This window comes from Oncorhynchus mykiss, chromosome 5 (genome assembly GCF_057628025.1).
Source record: "Oncorhynchus mykiss isolate SJ-2025 chromosome 5, ASM5762802v1, whole genome shotgun sequence".
NCBI classification, from domain to species: domain Eukaryota; kingdom Metazoa; phylum Chordata; class Actinopteri; order Salmoniformes; family Salmonidae; genus Oncorhynchus; species Oncorhynchus mykiss.
In genome coordinates this window covers 88,113,519-88,138,496 of record NC_143026.1, presented here as the reverse complement: position 1 = coordinate 88,138,496, position 24,978 = coordinate 88,113,519, and the positions used below count along the sequence as shown (strand labels likewise).

Sequence of the window (24,978 nt, the reverse complement as noted above, 5' to 3'; positions counted from 1 at the left end):
ATATTTATCATTAAATATACCTATTTTTAAATATATGTTTTAAATTATTGTTTTATTTAAATTATAAGTGAAAATATATGGGAACCTTTCACGTTTCTTGTTCCTTCCGATGTCCTTTTCTCAGTGCGTCGCGAAATGTTTGTGTACATAGCAACTAAACTACCGTTATTTCTGGAAGCAGTCCTTTTTTCAACGAGGTAAACATCTGTACATATGAAGTGCGTTTTAGTTGTTGCTGGTCGACTTGAATTATTACGAACCACCATATTTGTTGAGAATCTGGATGCTGCTGTCAGTGCTGAGTTCTCTGTCTGGCTAAGTAAGCCGGTTAGCTAAAGTTCGATAGATAGATAGACAGATAGATATATAGATAGAAAACTAAACTGTGTGATTGACATATATTTCCGACAGAATGTCTCTACAGGCATCTTCTCAGTCTATCGGGATGCAGAAATGTACTGATGAGGAAACGTTCTACATGCACTGCAGAGCTGCCTACCTGACTGTATTTAGGTCTAGTCTGGCCAGTATCAGCTCCAAACATCAGCTATGCCGTGGTAAGTAAACGTTTTCATCATTAGTCATTCGTTTTAGAATCAGAGAGCAATCATTTGTGTAGCTGCTAGCGTGATACTGGCTGAAGTAGCAATTTTCACGTTCACATACAGTCAGTAGCTAAGTAAATGATGCATATCAGTGAATTCTTCCACCACCTCATAATACTGCCTGCTTAGAATGTGAATAGGCTACATCTAGTGGAAGTTACACTCCACTAAATGTTGTAGCTACTGAACAACAAGCCATCATCATTGCCAACTGTTATGAAAATATGTCAATTCATTATTTTTCTATTTATCTTAGTTCTCCAGCAGGCAGGCAGGAATCCATCCCAGGCAACTCTCAACAAACACTGGACCCCAAGTACCACTAAGCTGAACTTTGATGATTTCTGTGAGATAGTGAAGAATGAGAGGCCGACAGAGGTGCACGAGTTGATGAGAGCCTTCAGAAAGATGGACATTAATGGAGATGGCTATATCTCACACAATGAACTACACATAGTCCTCACTTCAGTAAGTACTGCCTCATTGAAGTCATTCTACATCATCCAGATATTTCTAGGTACAGTATAATACATTGAAATAAAAGTGTGATACATTGCAGATATGTACATGAATAGCTCCAACTTATACACCTTTCAAACCAATATGTTTTCCCGCCAACTTTAGCATCACGACAACTTTTTTGCGGCTTTTCTTTATATCTGAAAGATGTTGCCGGTATCAAAGCCTAAACTTGTATTTCCACAAACTGACCTAGTCATGGTTGTGGTAAAGTTCTGCCTATGCCTTAGTGTGAAATGTATCTGTAATGCTGAGGCGGCATTGACACGCACTACGCTCTTAAGCTCTTGATGGTTGCTAGGCAGCGGCCATTACTACTATCCTCCTGGCAGTTCTAAACTTTGCAAGTGTAACAGTATTGCTTCCGTCCTTCTCCTCGCCCATACCTGGGCTCGAACCACATCAACAACTGCCTCCCACGAAGCATTGTTACCTATCGCTCCACAAAAGCCGAAGACCTTGCAAAGCAAGGGAAACAACTACTTCAGGGTCTCAGAGCAAGTGACTTCACCGATTGAAACGCTAATAGCACGTACCCCGCTAACTGGCTAGCCATTTCATACCGTTGACACGAGGCATGTCACCTCACCCATGCCTGCACTGTTTTCTTAACCACAACTTAATGGATCCATAAAGAATTACTGTGGTAAAAAATATCACAGAATGATGAAAATATGGAAATAAAGTAGGCTGATGCAATTGAAGGCATCAAATTGTTGCTTATACTGAAACTCCCAAAGTCATCGAATTGTTCTAATACATTTGAAGCAACTCACTGGGCAGATAGTGGTTGGACCAACGTAGAATAGACATTGAATTGACATCTATGCCCAGTGAGAATAGCCTACCTGCGTGTGGTCAACTATTTCAGCGCCTTTTTATGCTTCTTTGAGACAAGCCTGGTCACTCATCTTGATAAATCAATCAATGTCTGATTTTTGTTACATTTATTTTTCTTCTTCACAGAATCCCAGTTTGGATATTGGTTAGGCTACATTTAGGCAGTGGAAATGTTAAATAAGTTGAGGTGAGTGCTGCTCATGATCATCTTCTCTAGTTGGTTCATTCATTAGCACTGAACAGAACATTTTGCCAGCATGTTGTGTAGCTTAACAAGTGGATTACTTCACTCGCCACTAAGTAACCTAGGCCTACTCCTGGTCAAAAGCCTGGGACTTGTCTTAATCAGTCAATGTGATTTTGTTTCTCTGAATCGTCGTTTGTATATTTGGTTAATTCTCTGGCTGGGCAAATCAGTGGAGGTGGTGTAGCACGTCTATTTGTTTCCTCATCTATCACTGATCAGAAACATTTAGCATGCATTAATGTGGCCTAAATCAAGTGTAGACCTATTCTTTTGCTTGATCGCATATAGGCAACTTCAAATGCCTGCGGAGGTTGTGAAATATAAACACGACACTCGCGTGCTTTTGAAAACATATAGATTGCTATTATTTTATATGGGTATCATGATGAAGATACTCTCATTGTAAAGTCCTGCGGCTGCTCCTAACAAAGTGGAGGAAGGTTAGGAAAGACATTAAACGTGGATAAAAAAAATCATGGGCTTGCTTTTGGCTCTGTTTTCAAAATATCACTTTATCACTCAAAGCGGTTTCACACTTTGCCGTGATGCAAGTTGTGTGTGAAAAATATTTGGTGTATTTTATTCTGTTTATATTTCATTGTACTCTTAATCTACTCTAAAATATATATTAGAATGTGAACATCGTGCCTTGTCTGTGAACATAATAACTAATGATTTCATGTGGATGGCCATATAGCCTATAGGCTACACAGACCAGCAACATCATTATACTCAAAATATGCTGTTCTATTATTTTTTAAATATATTGTATTAGTCTTAAAATGTTTCTTAGGACCGAAAACAAATTAATAATGGATTTCTTTGTGATGGTGTATATTCAATGGATTTATTAAAATCGACGTCCACCCACATGGGCTCACGACTACTCCCACTCCTACAGTTGCCGGCATGTGCACGGGAGATAGAAAAGGCTTGTCCCAAAAATAATGTGGTAAAAATGGGACCGTATGAATTGGGTTCTAAGAAACAGGTAAAAAACAAGTCTGTCTGTAAAGGGTGTAAGTTACATACTTACACTGAGATCAAAGGCCCAATTGAGTCAATGGTATGTTGCTCAAAATTAATTATTAACTTTCTTGTTCTTCTAGAGAGGTGAAAAGATGGCTGCCAAGGAGGTGGATGCCATTTTTTCATTAGCTGATACCAACAAAGATGGCAAATTGGACTATGCCGAGGTGAGATTGGAATGAGAGTTTGCTATTTTTACCATACTTTTTCCTTGCCCTTTACTGTAGGCCTACACGTATTACCCTAATTGTACTCTTTAGCGTGCACTTTCATGTATTATACAGCCTTAACATAACAGCACTATATCATTGCCTGCTTTTGTCCCAGTTCTGCAGACTGTTGGAGTCCACGGCAGAGCAGTGTCAGATTGCAGCTCTGGAGAGACTGGAGGCTGATGCCAAGCTGAAGAGGCAGAACTTTGGCAACGAGTTAGACAGCCCTCCAAAGAGCTTAGCGTCCACCGCTGTGACTGTCCCCCAGCCACCTCACAAAACCGAGCCGGACATCACACTGAAGAAAGGTACTACAGATCTCTGGTAGAGGAGTGCTAGCCTAGAACAGTACTATGCATGTTTACACACACACACACACACACACACACACACACACACACACACACACACACACACACACACACACACACACACACACACACAGAGCCTATAAGTGCTCTCTTCTGGAGTAGTGTTAAGGAATAAGTAATAGGTCTGTTATTGATTGATTTTCCTCCCCTGATGACAAATCACCTCATTAAGACACTCCATGGATCATCATCTCCACACCATTACACCAGTTTGTTTGTAGGGAGGGGATTCTAAAGCATTGTGATTTAGGTAATCATATCTTCCATTATGAGGTAGGTTAACAGAGGGAGGGTTGGGAGGGGGGGGGGTGTGTAACGTCCCCCACTGAGAGACCCAGGGTAGACCTGGGTTCATATACTATTTGAAATAATTTCAAATACTTTAACTGGATGTGATTGAGTTTGCCTGGCATAATGGAACCAATAGAGACATTGCAAAACTGCAGACCCCGCCCATCTGGCGCTCCAGTCAGGCGTACGCGAACGCTAAAAGTATTTGAAAAATTTCAAATAGTATTTGAATCCAGGTCTGAGCTAGGGCCAGGCAGGGCGGGCCAGGGATGGGAAGATGGAGTGGGTTGCTTTAAGTGGTCAGTCTGTGTTCATGTTATTGATTGGGGAGATCCCTCAACTGCTCTCTGAGACCATGAGGGATTAAACAGTCATCTAGGGGAAGGCCTCTCTAACCAGAGCTGCAAAAATAAATGAGTTGTGAGATACTGGCTGGATTATCCATCTATTGATTTATCTGTCCTTTACGTGTTAACACGCTTCTGACACAGTCTGCATGTGACCAAGGCCATGTGAGGCTTTTCTTGTGCTTCAAATGTTTTGACTGGTTATTTGGAGTTGATTTTTCACTGGTGTTGTTAGACTAGCTTCTTCTGACTAGAAGTCTTGTTTTACCCCCACATAAAACAGCTTGGTTAAATTTCAATTTCAACAATACATCATTGTCTCCGTTTTCCTAAACAGTTGTGATTTGGTCCTTTAAAATAGATCCCTGTGATTAATGCACATTAGATCTTTGACAAATACCTTAATAGTGGAGCAATTCATTTAACTGGTATGTTAAGACGGTATAGCGGATCACATTACTCTGCATCTCTCTTCGACGGTCTGAGAAACAATCAAGCCCTAGATTATTGAATTTATATTTCCTGTTTTTAATTAGCAATGGAGGGAAAGTTGTACAAGATAATGGATTGGAAGGACTGTGATTGCACAATTTGTAATTTAGAATGCCTCCACAAATGAATTAACTAACGTGTTTGAACTTGAGATCTCGTCTCACATTCTAATGATGGTGCTTGAGTAGCTCATATTTTTCAGGTGTCCTTGGCCCAAGGCTGGGTTTCTGGTGCGTTTCTTCCAGCTGGGTTTATCTGTTTAAGTTACAGATGTGTTTCTCCTGCGTGTGTCTGTATGTCTCTCAGACAGCAGATCGTCGTCCCGGCCCTCCTCAGCTCGCAGTAGACGGTCGTCACTGTCTAACGCCATCACCATGGCAGCCAGCAACACTAAGAGCGTCAAGCTGGCAGAGCCCACATCTATACAGGTACTACAGCACTGGAACAGTCTGGACTCACATGTACATCGATCACACACTGGGTTATGGTTAACCTGTCTGTTTTCTCTGACAGAAATAACGTGGCTTAATAATTAATTGTCCGAGAGACGGTTGGGACGATGTATATACATACTACCGTTCAAAAGTTTGGGGTCACTTAGAAATGTCTGTGTTTTTGAAAGAAAAGCACCTTTTCTGTCCATTAAAATAACATCAAATTGACTGGTTAGAGCGTTGGACTAGTAACCGGAAGGTTGCAAGTTCAAACCCCCGAGCTGACAAGGTACAAATCTGTCGTTCTGCCCCTGCAGTTAACCCACTGTTCCTAGGCCGTCATTGAAAATAAGAATTTGTTCTTAACTGACTTGCCTGGTTAAATAAATGTAAAATAAAATAAAAAAATTGTTAATGTTGTAAATGACTATTGAAGCTGGAAACGGCAGATTTTTTATGGAATATCTACAAAGGTGTAGAGAGGCGCATTATCAATTTTATGTTATTTTCATGGACAAATAATGTGCTTTTCTTTCAAAAACAAGGACATTTCTAAGTGACCCCAAACTTTTGAACGGTAGTGTAACTGCAGTTAGACCAAGATCGAGGTCTTTTGTCTTTGAGTTCTCCTCCTGAGTTCCTCATTGTGCACCCATTAGGCCTACCCACTAATATCGGAGCAGAGCAAGGATCCACCTTAGGTCCCTTCAGTAACAGCCCTGAAGTCCATTGCTCTGCTCTGGTGTTAGTCCACTAGTAGATATCAGGGCCTGGAGCCAGGCAGCATTGTTGTTGCTGTTTTGTTGTCGTTGTGTGATGCCTTTTGGTGGCAAATTTACTCTGGGTCAGTCGATAAGTATAGAGTGTTGGTATTGATCCCATTCTCTTTGTTTGCACTCTTTTTGACTTCACCGTGGCTCGTTTTCTTTACTGCAACAAAACAAAAGAGAGAAAAACAATAGTTGTGCTCCCTGAACCTTCTTGGTCAGAGGAGTGTAATTGGAAAGTGCCAGATGGAGGAGAAGGTTAAACAATGTGTGTCTGGAGATTACCTGCTGGAAGGTCCTCATTGTACAGTATGTTGCTCCAGGCCTGTTCTGGGTTGATCGTTGGGAATGGGTAAGGCTGTCTAGAGCCATGTCTTAGGGCAAGGTAAGAATGTGTTTTAAAGGGAGGCAAGAAACCTTGTGGCCCTCAGAGGCCATGTAAATTAGGGCTGGGGCCAGAGTAGAGTGACTGAGTGACAGGGGCCTGTATTGGGCTGAAGCTGAACTCTCTCTGTGGGGGGAATTATTTTAGACCCCTTAAAGTAGTGGACGTGACATGCGCCCGGGGCAGGTGGCCTGATTTGATATTGGGACTTCTATGGTTTGATCCGCTGTATGTTTTACAACCTAACATAAATACTTTGAGGAAATAGCTTTGGTTTTAAAAGCTGACTCTTTTTTTCTGTCCAGACACAGTTTGTTTGTTTCTTTAACTTGGTGATTGACAGGTCACCTAAAAAGATGCCATTCCAGACTGTAAGGACCACCAGCAGTTGTGTTTCATTGAATGTGTCTTCTATGGGTTAGGAATGAGAGAGCTTTTATGCTGTACATATCTGCATCTGGGATGGATGTTTGTGCTCTCTTTCAAATTATACAATTTCCCAAATATTAGGCCAACAATGGTGTGTGTTTAAATGTACTTGTCAAATAAAGGTGATTCTGATCACAGTTGTAATAGAGATGTAAAAAGCAGGCGGGAACAAAAAATGGAATTCATAAACATTGTTCAATAATCACGTTATGTTTTGGGAGGACAACTATTTAAACTATTTTGTTGAAAAAATATATATATCAAAGCAATGCAATTTTCCAATAATCTGGCCCATTAGAATAGGCCTTTGTTTTCAAGCTGTTGTCTCCATGCTGCCATCTGGTGGTTGTATTTAGTGGTCTACTTGTTTGTGTTGGGTACTGAACCAAGGTGCGGAAGCAGAACATTATGAATATGCTCTCTGAATTAGCATACTTAATGTGGGGCCATCATGCCCATTTATATCTGTCTGTTTAATGGATTTCCAAGTGAGTTATCATTTATATTTGTGACAAATTCAACATGATGCATCCCTTTAATATTTACTTCTCAGGGTATCAGTTTCCTCTTGTTTTGAAACCACCTGCACTAATGCATTGTTCAAGGATTGTAGACCATTCTGTGAGCTTTTCATACATTATGTCAGTTAAAAGGCCCACTGGGATATTAAAGCAGTTTTTGATAATAAAAAAATGTTTCCCCTTTGCCAGGACTGGCATCACACCTGTATGAAGGGCAGTTTCTTCCTTGAGGAGGATGGAGGCATCACGTCCCTGCAATACCGTCTCACCGTCCCCCAGACAGCCACCGTCTACCTCACCATCAGACCTCTCAACCTTAGCCAGAGACTTGGTAAGTCTACCTCACCATCAGACCTCTCAACCTTAGCCAGAGACTTGGTAAGTCTACCTCACTATCAGACCTCTCAACCTTAGCCAGAGACTTGGTAAGTCTACCTCACCATCAGACCTCTCAACCTTAGCCAGAGACTTGGTAAGTCTACCTCACCATCAGACCTCTCAACCTTAGCCAGAGACTTGGTAAGTCTACCTCACCATCAGACCTCTCAACCTTAGCCAGAGACTTGGTAAGTCTACCTCACTATCAGACCTCTCAACCTTAGCCAGAGACTTGGTAAGTCTACCTCACCATCAGACCTCTCAACCTTAGCCAGAGACTTGATAAGTCTACCTCACCATCAGACCTCTCAACCTTAGCCAGAGACTTGGTAAGTCTACCTCACTATCAGACCTCTCAACCTTAGCCAGAGACTTGGTAAGTCTACCTCACCATCAGACCTCTCAACCTTAGCCAGAGACTTGGTAAGTCTACCTCACCATCAGACCTCTCAACCTTAGCCAGAGACTTGGTAAGTCTACCTCACCATCAGACCTCTCAACCTTAGCCAGAGACTTGGTAAGTCTACCTCACCATCAGACCTCTCAACCTTAGCCAGAGACTTGGTAAGTCTACCTCACCATCAGACTCTCAACCTTAGCCAGAGACTTGGTAAGTCTACCTCACCATCAGACCTCTCAACCTTAGCCAGAGACTTGGTAAGTCTACCTCACCATCAGACCTCTCAACCTTAGCCAGAGACTTGGTAAGTCTACCTCACCATCAGACTCTCAACCTTAGCCAGGGACTTGGTAAGTCTACCTCACCATCAGACCTCTCAACCTTAGCCAGAGACTTGGTAAGTCTACCTCACCATCAGACCTCTCAACCTTAGCCAGAGACTTGGTAAGTCTACCTCATCATCAGACCTCTCAACCTTAGCCAGAGACTTGGTAAGTCTACCTCGCCATCAGACTCTCAACCTTAGCCAGAGACTTGGTAAGTCTACCTCACCATCAGACCTCTCAACCTTAGCCAGAGACTTGGTAAGTCTACCTCACCATCAGACCTCTCAACCTTAGCCAGAGACTTGGTAAGTCTACCTCACCATCAGACTCTCAACCTTAGCCAGAGACTTGGTAAGTCTACCTCACCATCAGACCTCTCAACCTTAGCCAGAGACTTGGTAAGTCTACCTCACCATCAGACCTCTCAACCTTAGCCAGAGACTTGGTAAGTCTACCTCACCATCAGACTCTCAACCTTAGCCAGAGACTTGGTAAGTCTACCTCACCATCAGACCTCTCAACCTTAGCCAGAGACTTGGTAAGTCTACCTCACCATCAGACCTCTCAACCTTAGCCAGAGACTTGGTAAGTCTACCTCATCATCAGACCTCTCAACCTTAGCCAGAGACTTGGTAAGTCTACCTCGCCATCAGACTCTCAACCTTAGCCAGAGACTTGGTAAGTCTACCTCACCATCAGACCTCTCAACCTTAGCCAGAGACTTGGTAAGTCTACCTCACCATCAGACCTCTCAACCTTAGCCAGAGACTTGGTAAGTCTACCTCACCATCAGACTCTCAACCTTAGCCAGAGACTTGGTAAGTCTACCTCACCATCAGACCTCTCAACCTTAGCCAGAGACTTGGTAAGTCTACCTCACCATCAGCACGATTACTTTCTAAATGTAATCTCTTAGTTACTAGTTACCTGTCCAAAATTGTAATCAGTGACATCACTTTTTGACACTTGAACTCAGTAATGTAATCTGATTACTGTCAGTTACTTTTATATTACTTTCACCTTAATAGGCATTAGAAGAAGAAGAAAAATGTGCCTCTCTTGATGATTTTGTTGTCATGGAGGACTGATTTCGGCTCATTGCTTCGAGTTGAAAAATAATTGCTGCTCTCATGGAATGGCATTCTTTGAGCACTACTGATAAGTGCTATTTGCATGTGAAAGCAATGCCATATGCTGCATTTGATATTGGCCTATTGTTTACCTTTTTGTTGGTGACACTTTGATATCTTGATAATATGCAGTTGTTTAAGTGTTACAAAAGTGTGCGAGTTTGAGAATGTGTCCATTAGGCTTATGGACTTTTTTTGTTTTTTTAAATCAGCAAAAAATGTATTGAGCAATAAAATCCCCACTTGTGGTCTTAAATTCAACTAGTTTTTGACAGTATTGATCACAGTACCATAGAGGAGTTTAGAAGAGAGACACTCCCTCAAACTTTTATTCCATAGGCTAGGATCCACGTGGACCGCTGGGATCCGTGCAACTATGCTGCCGTTGCAAGAGCTTATTTTTCACTGGCTGTCCACTGGTCGCAAAAAACAAGGATTTATAGGCAGCTTAAACTTCCTCAATTCAACCATTATTGGGTTAAAATGCACCACAATCTGTAAGGCCCAAATAGCTAAATGAGCGAGCAACAGTTTGATTCACAGGTTTTATTTATTTTTTATTTCACCTTTATTTAACTAGGCAAGTCAGTTAAGAACAAATTCTTATTTTCAATGACGGCCTACCACCATATGGGACTCCCAATCACGGCTGGTTGTGATACAGCCTGGAATCGAACCAGGGTCTGTAGTGAAGCCTCTAGCACTGAGATACAGTGCCTTAGACCGATGCGCCACTCGGGAGCACCACATCATTGCGCTATGTGGATACTGTATCAATAATAAGTGATATCCAGATCGCCTGTCAGCTACACCACTGCGGTCGTCCATGCCTCCAAGCGTTTATTCAAATTGGATGTATGATCTTTGGATGCCGCCAGCAGTTGCACCATTGGAAGACGTAGCTTGGATGTAGCCTGCAAAAGCCTTAATCCAGCTCTTTTCCGGTGGTCTATCAAACGCATTCTGTGTGTCATCATAGTGGTCTGTGACTTGTGGTCAGACTCGCTTCGGGGGAACAAACTTAAACTTGAGCCTTTTTTCAATGCTGATTTGAATGTCATTGAGAATAGAAAGGTGTCATAAATATTTTCACAAACATCCTTTCTGAATTTAAAAGTAATCCTAGATATTTTAGCTGGTAATGGATTACAGTTAGTTTTATTGTAATCCGTTACTCCCCAACCCTGACCATCAGACCCCCCAAATGTTTTGATATTTGCAATTGAGGACTGGAATGTAACCTTTTTGGAATGTAACCTTTTTGTCCTGTTTCTTAGAAAAGCCCTCATCCTGGATGTCGGTGGACACAGCTGTCTTTGTGGTGTCAGGAAAAGACACTAAAGAGGACTCCACTTTGGTGTGTTTCACTGAGTCAAGAGACAAAGAGGTCAGTCCTTAATTATTGTAAATGTCATGCATGATGACCATTTTCAAATGAAACAACCTCCAATTTAGAGAGCGAGAGAGTATATTTGTAGTAGAGGTCTTCATGGGTCCGGGTGGACTCGATTGGATTCGGGTCTGAAATTCTAACTTGTTCCTCTGGTCCGGGACGTGTCCTGTTTGATTATCGACCACGGTTCTGCATAGCATATTTATTTGACTCTAACAAGGTGAATTTATTGACTTCTAGAAGCCTAGCCAGCTTGACTGATGAACATACTTTTTTTTTGTCACTCCGGTCCAATCGAGTCTGGTCGAGACCCAGATCCGTTAGGGTCTAATTGTCCTCCGGCCTGTCCGGGCGCAACTTTTTGGACCTGTGAAAACCTCTAATTTGAATTATAAACTGGTTGGTTCGAGCCCAGAATGCTGATTGGCTGACAGCCATGGTATATTAGACCATATACCACGGGTATGACAAACCATTTATTTTTTCTGCTCTAATTACATTGGTAACCAGTTTATAATAGCAACAAGGCACCTCAGAGGTTTGTGGTATATGGTTAATATACCACGGCTAAGGGCTGTGTCCAGGCACAGCCCTTAGTGATGCGTCGTGCCTAAAAACAGCCCTTAGCCGTGGTATATTGGCCATATATCACACCCTCTCATGCCTATTGCTTAAGTATAGTATGAGAATAGCCTTTCAAACTGTCTCTTTCAAATGTTTACTGACCTCTAGTGGCCAGCTGTGATACCGTTCATCTCCAGTGATTGTGTACAAAACTTACATTGAAAATCCTAACAAACATTGTTCCTGAAAACAGAAGTGTTTCTGGAAGGGGGAGCTGAGTGCTGGTACCTACTGCCTCCTTCCCTTCACCACGAGCTGTAGGCTGAGGAAGAGGACCAGGAAGAGTGTGTCTAAACCTGTCACGCTGGTCAACAGGACTGACACGGGGGAGCTGGACCTCACTAGGGACTTCAGGTGAGTTATACACCCCTAACTGTTACACACCTGCTAGAAATGATGAGGAGTAATATTATACAGTATTAACACCAGTATCACTATATTTATTCCATTGCATAATGAAAACACTCGAAGCAGACCAAACTCTTTGGTCCTTTAAAAACTTGCTGTATGTAAAGTATTGTGTGCTATAGGTTAGAAAATAAATCGATGTGACTCTGGATGACAACATAATGATGTTTGTTTCCAACATTAGGGCTGTTTTAAATCCGCTTCATGTTTTGTTTCCTTGCCACGATACTAATAAGTATAGCAGTACTGGTATCGTCCTGGTCCTAGTAGTTGCCCTGTGAACCTTAAATTCATTATCAGAGGCAAAATATTTGTATTATTGTGAAAGGTGCCGGATATTAATGTCCACAGTACATTCCAAATGTGCCGCTCTATATCTGTGAAGAGGATTCAGACAGGAGCTGACCTGGACAATGCTTCCTTCCTACCACAGGGGGGCGCTGTCTGATATCTTTGAGGTGATAGACCTGGATGGGAATGGCCTCCTCAGTCTGGAGGAGTACAACTTCTTTGAGCTCAGGACCAGTGGAGAGAACTGTGATGAGGAAGCATGGGCTGTCTGCAAAGGTGAAATATACCTGATCTATACAAATGGATAATATAGTAGACTGCTATCATATGACCCCAGGTCATGTGTTGTTCCAGCTTCGTGCTGATCGTGTTTTCTTTAATCAATGCTTTGGCTAGAGTCAAACCAGGCTGTTTTGAAAATGAAATGATTATTGTTTAGATTGAGTCTGATGGCAGTTTGACTCGGGCTTAAAGAACACACTACCTGTCCGGTGTATTAGTTGAATTTGGTTCAATTGATTCTTCAAGTGGTTCATGACTCCTCTGTGACTCCCTCCCAGAGAACTTTGACACCCGGAAGAACCAGCTCAGTCGTCAGGGCTTCATGGAGCTCAACCTGATGGAGGCCAGCGAGAGGGGGGGAGACCCCACAGACCTCTGGGTAACGCTGGAGGCCATGGGCTACAACCGCAATCTGGAGATGGTGGAGGTGGGTCCTAGTGCTAGACACACACACACACACACACACACACACACTGTTCCTTTGTGTGTATTAGCTGCTGGTAGTAGCAGCACACAGAGCAGTAGCACTCTGCAGTACCATAGCTCATCAAATATCAGGCCAATACATACCTCCATTGAATCATCACAAATTGACTAACAATATTGTCTAACAAGTGCGGTATAAATAAATCCATCCTTCTCATCCTCCCCTAGGCATGTCCGTTCCTGATAGATGTTTACTGTGAGGAGGGTCAGTGTACTCTGCAGCCGGTCAGTCTGGAGTCAGGCCACAGGATCCTGAACACAGCCCTGCAGAGGTCCATCACGGCCAGGTCAGAGGTCAAAACCCTCAGGGGTCAGGAGAACGTCCTGGTCTACACCTACCGAGGAGAACACAGGATCTCCACCGTCATCGCCAACAAGGTGAAGGACTAGAATAAATACTATTGGATTTTTTTGCATTGTGTTTTCAGAGGTTTTATTGAACCAACAAGATGATCAGCCACTAGAGGGGATGTTCTGTATTTACTCTGATGATTGTGGGGCTCTATGGGGTGACAGGTTGCCTAGTGCTTAGAGTGTTGGGCCAGTAACCGAAAGGTTGCAAGATCGAATCCCCGAGCTGACAAGGTAAAAATCTGGCGTTCTGCCCCTGAACAAGGCAATTATCCCACTGTTCCTAGGCCGTCATTAAAAATAAGAATTTGTTCTTAACTGACTTGCCTAGTTAAATAAAGGTAAAATAAATTGCGATTCCTTCATATTTTTGATACACACTACCCTGTTGAAGAAAAAAACATGGAGGTATCTTCATTTATCTGATCCGCTTTCAACCAAGTCTGTTTTTACATATTTCTGTATGTAAATTTGACCTGTAGGGAATTCTTTACAAGCCTACCACACCGGCTTTGACAGTCGTCGGTGTGGCAAGGCTTGCGAACTATTACGGACTACTAAGGGAAACCAGGCCGCAAGCTGATCAGTGACGTGAGCCAACCAGACACGCTAAATGCCTTTTATGCACTATATCTCTTTACACAATGATGAAAATAATCATGGCCTCTAAACCTTCAAGCTGCATACTGGACCCTATTCCAACTAAACTACTGAAAGAGCTGCTTCCTGTGCTTGGCTCTCATATGTTGAACATAATAAACGGCTCTCTATCCACCGGATGTGTACCAAACTCACTAAAAGAGGCAGTAATAAAGCCTCTCTTGAAAAGGCCAAACCTTGACCCAGAAAATATAAAAAACTATCGGCCTATATCGAATCTTCCATTCCTCTCAAAAATGTTAGAAAAAGCTGTTGCGCAGCAACTCACTGTCTTCCTGAAGACAAACAATGTATACGAAATGCTTCAGTCTGGTTTTAGACCCCATCACAGCACTGAGACGGCACTTGTGAAGGTGGTAAATTACCTTTCAATAGCATCAGACCGAGGCTCTGCATCTGTCCTCGTGCTCCTAGACCGTAGTGCTGCTTTTGATACCATCGATCACCACATTCTTTTGGAGAGATTGGAAACCCAAATTGGTCTACACGGACAAGTTCTGGCCTGGTTTAGATCTTATCTGTCGGAAAGATATCAGTTTGTCTCTGTGAATGGTTTGTCCTCTGACAAATCAACTGTACATTTCGGTGTTCCTCAAGGTTCCGTTTTAGGACCACTATTGTTTTCACTATATATTTTACCTCTTGGGGGATGTAATTCGAAAACATAATGTTAACTTTCACTGCTATGTGGATGACACACAGCTGTACATTTCAATGAAACATGGTGAAGCCCCAAAATTTCCCTCACTAGAAGCCTGTGTTTCAGACATAAGGAAGTGGACGGCTGCAAACTTTCTACTTTTAAACTCGGACAAAACAGAGATGCTTGTTCTAGGTCCCAAGAAACAAAGAGATCTTCTGTTGAATCTGACAATTAATCTTGATGGTTGTCTCAAATAAAACTGAAGGACCTCTGTGTTACTCTGGACTCCGATCTCTCTTTTGACGAACATATCAAGACTGTTTCAAGGACAGCTTTTTTCCATCTACCCAACATTGCAAAAATCAGAAACTTTCTGTCCAAAAAAAAAAATACAGAAAAATTAATCCATGCTTTTGTTACTTCTAGGTTAGACTACTGCAATGCTCTACTTTCCGGCTACTCGGATAACGCACTAAATCAACTTCAGTTAGTGCTAAATGCGGCTGCTAGAATCCTGACTAGAACCAAAAAATGTGATCATATTACTCCAGTGCTAGCCACCCTACACTGGCTTCCTGTTAAGGCAAGGGCTGATTTCAAGGTTTTACGGCTAACCTACAAAGCATTACACGGGCTTGCTCCTACCTATCTTTCTGATTTGGTCCTGCCGTACATACCTACACGTACTCTACGGTCACAAGACGCAGGCCTCCTAATTGTCCCTAGAATTTCTAAGCAAACAGCTGGAGGCAAGGCTTTCTCCTATAGAGCTCCATTTGTATGGAATGGTCTGCCTACCCATGTGAGAGACGCAGACTCGGTCTCAACCTTTAAGTCTTTACTGAAGACTCATCTCTTCAGTGGGTCATATGATTGAGTGTAGTCTGGCCCAGGAGTGTGAAGGTGAACGGAAAGGCTCTGGAGCAACGAACCGCCCTTGCTGTCTCTGCCTGGCCGGTTCCCTTCTTTCCACTGGGATTCTCTGCCTCTAACCCTATTACAGGGGCTGAGTCACTGGCAAACTGGTGCTCTTTCATGCCGTCCCTAGGAGGGGTGCGTCACTTGAGTGGGTTGAGTCACTGATGTGATCTTCCTGTCTGGGTTGGCACCCCCCCTTGGGTTGTGCTGTGGCGGAGATCTTTGTGGGCTATACTCGGCCTTGTCTCAGGATGGTAAATTGGTGGTTGAAGATATCCCTCTAGTGGTGTGGGGGCTGTGCTTTGGCAAAGTGGGTGGGGTTATATCCTTCCTGTTGGGCCCTGTCTGGGGGTATCATCGAATGGGGCCACAGTGTCTCCTGACCCCTACTGTCTCAGCCTCCAGTATTTATGCTGCAGTAGTTTATGTGTTGGGGGGCTAGGGTCAGTTTGTTATATCTGGAGTACTTCTCCTGTCTTATCCGGTGTCCTGTGTGAATTTAAGTATGCTCTCTCTAATTCTCCCTTTCTCTCGGAGGACCTGAGCCCTAGGACCATGCCTCAGGACTACCTGGCATGATGACTATTTGCTGTCCCCAGTCCACCTGGCTGTGCTGCTGCTCCAGTTTCAACTGTTCTGCATGCAGCTATGGAATCCTGACCTGTACTACCTGTCCCAGACCTGCTGTTTTCAACTCTCTAGACACAGCAGGAGTGGTAGAGATACTCTTAATGATCGGCTATGAAAAGCCAACTGACATTTACTCCTGAGATGTTGACTTGCTGCACCCTCGACAACTACTGTGATTATTATTATTTGACCATGCTGGTCATTTATGAACATTTGAACATCTTGGCCATGTTCTGTTCTAATCTCCACCTGGCACAGCCAGAAGAAGACTGGCCAACCCTCATAGCCTGGTTCCTCTCTAGGTTTCTTCCTAGGTTTTGGCCTTTCTAGGGAGTTTTTCCTAGCCATCGTGCTTCTACACCTGCATTGCTTGCTATTTGGGGTTTTAGGCTGGGTTTCTGGACAGCACTTTGAGATATTAGCTGATGTACGATGGGCTATATAAATACATTTGATTTGATTTATGCTTGCTTCGAGGCAAGCATCACTGACTCATGCATGAGAGCACCAGCTGTTCCGGACGACTGTGTTATCACGCTCTCCATAGCCGATGTGAGGAAGACCTTTAAACAGGTCGACATTCACAAGGCCACGGGGCCAGACGGATTACCAGGACGTGTACTCGGAGCATGCGCGGACCAACTAGCACTGACATTTTCAACCTGTCCCTGAACGAGTCTGTAATATCTAGATGTTTCAAGCAGACCACCATAGTCCCTGTGCCCAAGAAAGTGAAGGTAACCTGCCTAAATGTCTACCGCCCCGTAGCACTCACGTCAGTAGCCATGAAGTCCTTTGAAAGACTGGTCATGGCTCACATCAACATCATCATCATCGTGGAAATCCAAGGCCCACTCCAATTTGCATACCGCCACAACAGTTCCACAGATGACGCAATCTCAATCGCACTCCACACTGCACTTTCCCACCTGGACAAATGGAACACCTATGTGAGAATGTTGTTCATTGACTACAGCTCAGCGTTCAACACCATAGTGCCCACAAAGCTCATCACTAAGATAAGGACCCTGGGATTAAACACCTCCCTCTGCAACTGGATCCTGGACTTCCTGACGGGCCGTCTCCAGGCGGTAAGGGTAGGCAACAGCACATCTGCCACGCTAATCCTCAACACGGGGGCCCCTCAGGGGTGTGTGCTTAGTCCCCTCCTGTACTCCCTGTTCAGCTACGACTGCTTGGCCAAGCACAACTCCAACACCATTAAGTTTACTGACGACACAATGGTGGTAGGCCTGATCACCGACAACAATGAGACAGCCTATAGGGAGGAGGTCAGAGACCTGGCAGTGTGGTGTCAGGACAACAACCTCTCCTTCAATGTGAGCAAGACAAAGGAGGTGATCGTGGACTACAGGAAAAGGAGGGCCGAACACGCCCCCATTCACATCGACAGAGCTGTAGTGGAAAGGGTCGAGGGTTTACACATCACCAACAAACTATCATGGTCCAAACACACCCAGACAGTTGTGAAGAGGGCACTGCAATGCCTTTTCCCCCTCAGGAGACTGAAAAGATTTTGCATGGGTCTCCATATCCTCAAAAAGTTCTGCAGCTGCACCATTGAGAGCATCTTGACCAGTTGCATCACCACCTGGTATAGCAACTTCTCGGAATCCAACCGTAAAGCGCTACAGAAGGTAGTGCATACGGCCCAGTACATCACATCCATCCAGGACCTATATACTAGGTGGTGTCAGAGGAAGGCCCAAAGAATTGTCAGACTCCAGTTACCCAAGTCATAGACTTCTCTCTGCTACCGCACGGCAAAATGGTACCGGAGGGCCAAGTCTAGGTCCAAAAGGCCCATATCCCCAAGCCATAAGACTGCTGAACAATTAAATAAATGCCCGCCCCCTTTGTTTTTACACTGCTGCTACTCGCTGTTTATTATCTATGCATAGTCACTTTACCCCTACCTACATGTACAAATGACCTTGACTAACCTGTACCCCACCCAGCACATTGACTCGGCACTGGTACCCCCTGTATATAGCCTCGTTATTGTTATTTTACTGTGTAACTTTTTTTTTTAAAGTTTTACTTTAGTTTATTTAGTAAATATTTTCTTAACTGCATTGTTGGTTAAGGGCTTGTAAGTAAGCATTTCATGCTAAGGTCTGCTGCGCCTGTTGTATTTGGCGCATCTAACAAATAACATTTGATTTGAGAAATGTGTGTACATTAGACGTCATTGCTGCATTAGACTACATTGCTGCTAGTCTAGAACTGTTGAGGAGTGAGTCCATTATCACATAATGCTGTAATTGATATGCAGCTTACGCCTCCATTCACATGGCAACAGGATCCACACTGTGAGCATTTATGGTCACACATAGTGGGCAGAATAGTTTATGTGTGGAGCATTAAGATCATCAGAGCTGCAGTTTCTTTATGATTTAGTAGACTGTTTTTCTCCATGTACCTGGTAATACTATACTGTAGGAGGTATGTGTTATACTTTTTCAAATGAGCTTAGTAGTGAAAGCAGCCAGCAGTGAAGGGTCTGGGTGGAGGGTTTAGTAAGGAAATACTGTAGCCAGCAGTGAAGGGTCTGGGTGGAGGGTTTAGTAAGGAAATACTGTAGCCAGCAGTGAAGGGTCTGGGTGGAGGGTTTAGTAAGGAAATACTGTAGCCAGCAGTGAAGGGTCTGGGTGGAGGGTTTAGTAAGGAAATACTGTAGCCAGCAGTGAAGGGTCTGGGTGGAGGGTTTAGTAAGGAAATACTGTAGCCAGCAGTGAAGGGTCTGGGTGGAGGGTTTAGTAAGGAAATACTGTAGCCAGCAGTGAAGGGTCTGGGTGGAGGGTTTAGTAAGGAAATACTGTAGCCAGCAGTGAAGGGTCTGGGTGGAGGGTTTAGTAAGGAAATACTGTAGCCAGCAGTGAAGGGTCTGGGTGGAGGGTTTAGTAAGGAAATACTGTAGCCAGCAGTGAAGGGTCTGGGTGGAGGGTTTAGTAAGGAAATACTGTAGCCAGCAGTGAAGGGTCTGGGTGGAGGGTTTAGTAAGGAAATACTGTAGCCAGCAGTGAAGGGTCTGGGTGGAGGGTTTAGTAAGGAAATACTGTAGCCAGCAGTGAAGGGTCTGGGTGGAGGGTTTAGTAAGGAAATACTGTAGCCAGCAGTGAAGGGTCTGGGTGGAGGGTTTAGTAAGGAAATACTGTAGCCAGCAGTGAAGGGTCTGGGTGGAGGGTTTAGTAAGGAAATACTGTAGCCAGCAGTGAAGGGTCTGGGTGGAGGGTTTAGTAAGGAAATACTGTAGCCAGCAGTGAAGGGTCTGGGTGGAGGGTTTAGTAAGGAAATACTGTAGCCAGCAGTGAAGGGTCTGGGTGGAGGGTTTAGTAAGGAAATACTGTAGCCAGCAGTGAAGGGTCTGGGTGGAGGGTTTAGTAAGGAAATACTGTAGCCAGCAGTGAAGGGTCTGGGTGGAGGGTTTAGTAAGGAAATACTGTAGCCAGCAGTGAAGGGTCTGGGTGGAGGGTTTAGTAAGGAAATACTGTAGCCAGCAGTGAAGGGTCTGGGTGGAGGGTTTAGTAAGGAAATACTGTAGCCAGCAGTGAAGGGTCTGGGTGGAGGGTTTAGTAAGGAAATACTGTAGCCAGCAGTGAAGGGTCTGGGTGGAGGGTTTAGTAAGGAAATACTGTAGCCAGCAGTGAAGGGTCTGGGTGGAGGGTTTAGTAAGGAAATACTGTAGCCAGCAGTGAAGGGTCTGGGTGGAGGGTTTAGTAAGGAAATACTGTAGCCAGCAGTGAAGGGTCTGGGTGGAGGGTTTAGTAAGGAAATACTGTAGCCAGCAGTGAAGGGTCTGGGTCGAGGGTTTAGTAAGGAAATACTGTAGCCAGCAGTGAAGGGTCTGGGTGGAGGGTTTAGTAAGGAAATACTGTAGCCAGCAGTGAAGGGTCTGGGTGGAGGGTTTAGTAAGGAAATACTGTAGCCAGCAGTGAAGGGTCTGGGTGGAGGGTTTAGTAAGGAAATACTGTAGCCAGCAGTGAAGGGTCTGGGTGGAGGGTTTAGTAAGGAAATACTGTAGCCAGCAGTGAAGGGTCTGGGTGGAGGGTTTAGTAAGGAAATACTGTAGCCAGCAGTGAAGGGTCTGGGTGGAGGGTTTAGTAAGGAAATACTGTAGCCAGCAGTGAAGGGTCTGGGTGGAGGGTTTAGTAAGGAAATACTGTAGCCAGCAGTGAAGGGTCTGGGTGGAGGGTTTAGTAAGGAAATACTGTAGCCAGCAGTGAAGGGTCTGGGTGGAGGGTTTAGTAAGGAAATACTGTAGCCAGCAGTGAAGGGTCTGGGTGGAGGGTTTAGTAAGGAAATACTGTAGCCAGCAGTGAAGGGTCTGGGTGGAGGGTTTAGTAAGGAAATACTGTAGCCAGCAGTGAAGGGTCTGGGTGGAGGGTTTAGTAAGGAAATACTGTAGCCAGCAGTGAAGGGTCTGGGTGGAGGGTTTAGTAAGGAAATACTGTAGCCAGCAGTGAAGGGTCTGGGTGGAGGGTTTAGTAAGGAAATACTGTAGCCAGCAGTGAAGGGTCTGGGTGGAGGGTTTAGTAAGGAAATACTGTAGCCAGCAGTGAAGGGTCTGGGTGGAGGGTTTAGTAAGGAAATACTGTAGCCAGCAGTGAAGGGTCTGGGTCGAGGGTTTAGTAAGGAAATGGGCTAAAGACTCAGTCTGGCTTGACCAGGCTACCATGACATTACCTATTGTTCTTTATGTAACAGTTCATGTAAAATCTCCCCTCTATACTATTGCAGACCAACCAGAAGGTGACGGTGCACGTGAACAACGAGCAGAGTAAGAACTGCAGCAGCAGCAGAGGGATGAGTGTGTTCGCTGTGGAGGTCCCTGCTAGAACCAAGATGGTGAGATACTGTACTCACAGAACACACTGTCCCATAGGATGGAGGTTGAGCTGTCTCCTATTCATTCTTCTGCTTGATTCAGCAAAATGTTAAGAAAGTTGATCATTATTTTTAGGCTTCATAGTTTGTGGGATCTACACTACATGACCAAAAGTATGTGGACACCTACTCGTTTAACATCTCAATGCAAAATCATGGGCATTAATATGGAGTTGGTCCCACCTTTGCTTCAATAGCAGCCTCCATTCTTCTGGGAAGGCTTTCCACTAGATGTTGGAGCATTAGTGAGGTCGGGCACGGATGTTGGGCAATTAGGCCTGGCTCGCAGTCGGCGTTCCAATTCATCCCAAAGGTGTTCGATGGGGTTGAGGTCAGGCCTCTGTGCAGGCCAGTCAAGTTCTTCCACACTGATCTCGACAAACCACTTCTGTATGGACCTCGCTTTGTGCACGTGGGCATTGTCATGCTGAAACAGGAAATGGCCTTCCCCAAACTGTTGCCACAAGGCTGGAAGCACAGAATCGTCTAGAATGTAATTGTATGCTGTAGCATTAAGATTTCCCTTTACTGGAACTAAGGGGCCTAGCCCGAACCATGAAAAACAGCCCCTGGCCATTATTCCTCCTCCACCAAACTTTACAGTTGGCACTACGCATTTGGGCAGGTTTGTCTGTCAGACCGCCAGATGATGAAGCGTGAATCATTTATCCAGAAAACGCGTTTCCACTGCTCCAGAGTCCAATAGTGGCGAGCTTTGCACCACTCCAGCCGACGCTTGGCATTGCGCATGGTGGTCTTAAGCTTGGCTGCTTAAATTTAAGCTTGGCTGCCATGGAAACCCATTTCATGAAGCCTAGACGTTTACACTTCACAATAACAGTACTTACAGTTGACCGGGGAAGCTCTAGCAGGGCAGAAATTTGACGAACTGACTTGTTGGAAAGGTGGTATCCTATGACGGTACCACGTTGAAATTCCCTGAGCTCTTCAGTAAGGCCATTCTACTGCCAGTGTTTGTCTATGGAGATCGCATGGCTGTGTGCTCGATTTTATACACCTGTCAGCAACGGGTGTGGCTGAAATAGCCGAATCCACTCATTTTAATGGGTGTCCACATACATTTGTGTAAATATAGTGTATGTTAAATAGACAGATTTGACCTCCATTGAGCAGTTAATGCTCTATTTCTCCTGTTGTGTAACACATGTTGATGGGTGTAAAGGAGATATCAACCACACTTGCTCTCTCTTAAGAGGAAACAGAAGCAACACGTTACTTCAAGAAGCATTCAAGTTTCTCAATGGGGCAAGTGTAATAATGTTTTCACTTTAAAGGGTATTTGTCATGTCTCTCAGGTGTGCCAGCATGTCCTGCCCATCAACGAGCACCAGGAGTGGACCTACAACTGTGTGGAGAGCATTATACCATGCCAGTGAAACAGTGATAAGACAGCAACTCTAATATTACCATGGTACTTTATAAAACATACTAATAGAAAAGGGACAGTGGGCCAAAAGCTATTTATAGCCAACGGGAAACTGAATTAATGAATAATACTATATGTATGTAACATGTGCCTTTGTGATAGTGGTGTGTAGTTGTGTTTTTCCATGGAATTGTATGAAATTATGTTGATTTTGAAAAATCTTTAATGGAAATGGAACTATAATAGAGATACTGTAGATAATGATACTGAACTAATATTTGCACTGATTTATAATATTTTTAACACTCAATTTTCATTGTACTGTGACTCCTATAATAATGTGTATAATTTTGCAATAGTACATAGTTTTATCACATGCCTTTATATACAAATATGATGTGCATTGTAACGTGTTTTAACAAGTGTGCTCAAGTCTCATATTTACAAACAATATGCTATATAACAATATTACGTATGTCTGTCAAAACTCAAAATAAATCTCAAATTTAAAATAATGGAGTAACTTGAGATGCCTATTCACCACACTGCTCTGGAGCCTTGTTCACCACACTGCTCTGGAGCCTTGTTCACCACACTACTCTGGAGCCTTGTTCACCACACTACTCTGGAGCCTTGTTCACCACACTACTCTGGAGCCTTGTTCACCACACTACTCTGGAGCCTTGTTCACCACACTGCTCTGGAGCCTTGTTCACCACACTGCTCTGAAGCCTTGTTCACCACACTGCTCTGGAGCCTTGTTCACCACACTGCTCTGGAGCCTTGTTCACCACACTGCTCTGAAGCCTTGTTCACCACACTGCTTTGGAGCCTTGTTCACCACACTGCTCTGGAGCCTTGTTCACCACACTGCTCTGGAGCCTTGTTCACCACATTGCTCTGGAGCCTTGTTCACCACACTGCTCTGGAGCCTTGTTGACCACACTGCTCTGGAGCCTTGTTCTTGCACCATTTTCACAGTACTGAGCACTGGCCTGGTTACACATCCACCATAGCTGCTGGAACCATGTTTCAAAGAATAATGTGAAAAGAAAATAGCACAGAACGGTTCAGGTTGTCTTGATAGTGCAACAAGGGTGTGAGAGCCCTGTGATAGTTGCCTGGCAGTCAGACACGCCTGTGTGCTCTTCCCTTAGGCCTCAATGTTTGACACTGCTGATCAGAGTTGTACTGCACTGGCCTAGTTGCTGTAATCGTGCTGGAAAGGCCAGCACAGTACAGTTCAGGTTTGGATGATACTTTGATAAGGGTGGCTGTAAGAGCCCTGCTGCTGCCTGGCCTGCCTAGCAGTCGGCTACATTCCTGTGCTCCTCAATGAGGCCTGCACTTTATTCTCCTTTAGCGCTGAGCACAGTCTTCTTGACCTCCTATTAATAGCTTGCAGGCCATTACTTTGCCCTTTGACTTTTTTTCTACTGTAACCGTAGAACTCACCGGTAAATGTCACATGATGTGAGCTGTATTTAATCTGCTGAGTGCCACTCCACTCTTCCTTTCTCACTACTAAATGTTTAGTAATGCTTTACCTCACAGTCCTCTTTTAGCTGGAACAGTGATGGCACTGCGGTAATAATGCATGCTCTCTGGTAGGCCTTCTTGCCTGGTATCAAACCTTAACCAAGTGGCTCTGGTTTCAATTAATCCCCAAGAAAGCAATTATGTCATTACTAATGGGTAATGTCTGAGGTAATACCTTGTTAATAATGGACTGTGAATGAAAGAGTTTCAGAATGTGTAGCAACCACTCTGAGCAGTTAAATGTCACAATGGGCTAATTCCTTCTACATACATGTTCATTTAGACTGTCACGACTTCCGCCCGAAGTTGGTGCCTCTCCTTGTTCGGGCGGCGTTCGGCGGTCGTCGTCACCGGCTTTCTAGCTGCCACCGATCTATGTTTCTTTTTCCATTTGTTTTGTCTTGATTGTACACACCTGGTTCCCATTACGTTAATATTTATTCCCTATTTAACCCTCTAGTTCCCACATGGTTTTGTGTTTGTTCTTTGTTTAGTGTTCGAGACTTCTGTGAGCTGGTGTGTTTTCCCTGCGTGGAAATGTTGTTTATTTTCGAGTAAAGTATGTATTTTACTCAGTTCTGTATCCTGCGCCTGACTCCGTCCTAACCGCTGCACATGGACACTTGACATAGACATGTTTTTCAAGTGTTTCAATGATTGATTGCCACTTTCGATGACCTCACCACTGCCCTCTTGCATGTTATTATTTTGATTTATCAAATAAGAGCGCTGCTT

At 44.0% G+C, this 24,978-nt stretch overlaps 1 protein-coding gene across 1 annotated transcript; it reads left to right on the top strand.

Annotated features, from left to right (window-relative positions):
- Positions 1-81: 81 nt before the first annotated feature.
- On the top strand, positions 82-23,216 carry efcab7 (EF-hand calcium binding domain 7). Its single transcript, XM_021604620.3, has 14 exons — positions 82-197; positions 412-557; positions 862-1,073; positions 3,321-3,407; positions 3,568-3,760; positions 5,260-5,381; positions 7,679-7,820; positions 11,001-11,110; positions 11,934-12,094; positions 12,582-12,715; positions 13,000-13,148; positions 13,376-13,585; positions 21,171-21,278; positions 22,634-23,216. Exons 1-14 carry the CDS (start codon positions 136-138, stop codon positions 22,712-22,714), a joined length of 1,917 nt encoding a protein of 638 aa, XP_021460295.3. The 5' UTR covers positions 82-135; the 3' UTR covers positions 22,715-23,216.
- The last annotated feature ends 1,762 nt before the right edge of the window (positions 23,217-24,978 follow it).

Excerpts from the sequence above, each read along its gene's own strand:
- efcab7 (XM_021604620.3), top strand. The coding sequence starts at position 136 with ATGTTTGTGTACATAGCAACTAAACTACCGTTATTTCTGGAAGCAGTC. Across the intron at positions 12,716-12,999 it reads AGCATGGGCTGTCTGCAAAG|AGAACTTTGACACCCGGAAG; the intron begins GTGAAATATACC and ends ACTCCCTCCCAG. Across the intron at positions 13,149-13,375 it reads GCAATCTGGAGATGGTGGAG|GCATGTCCGTTCCTGATAGA; the intron begins GTGGGTCCTAGT and ends ATCCTCCCCTAG.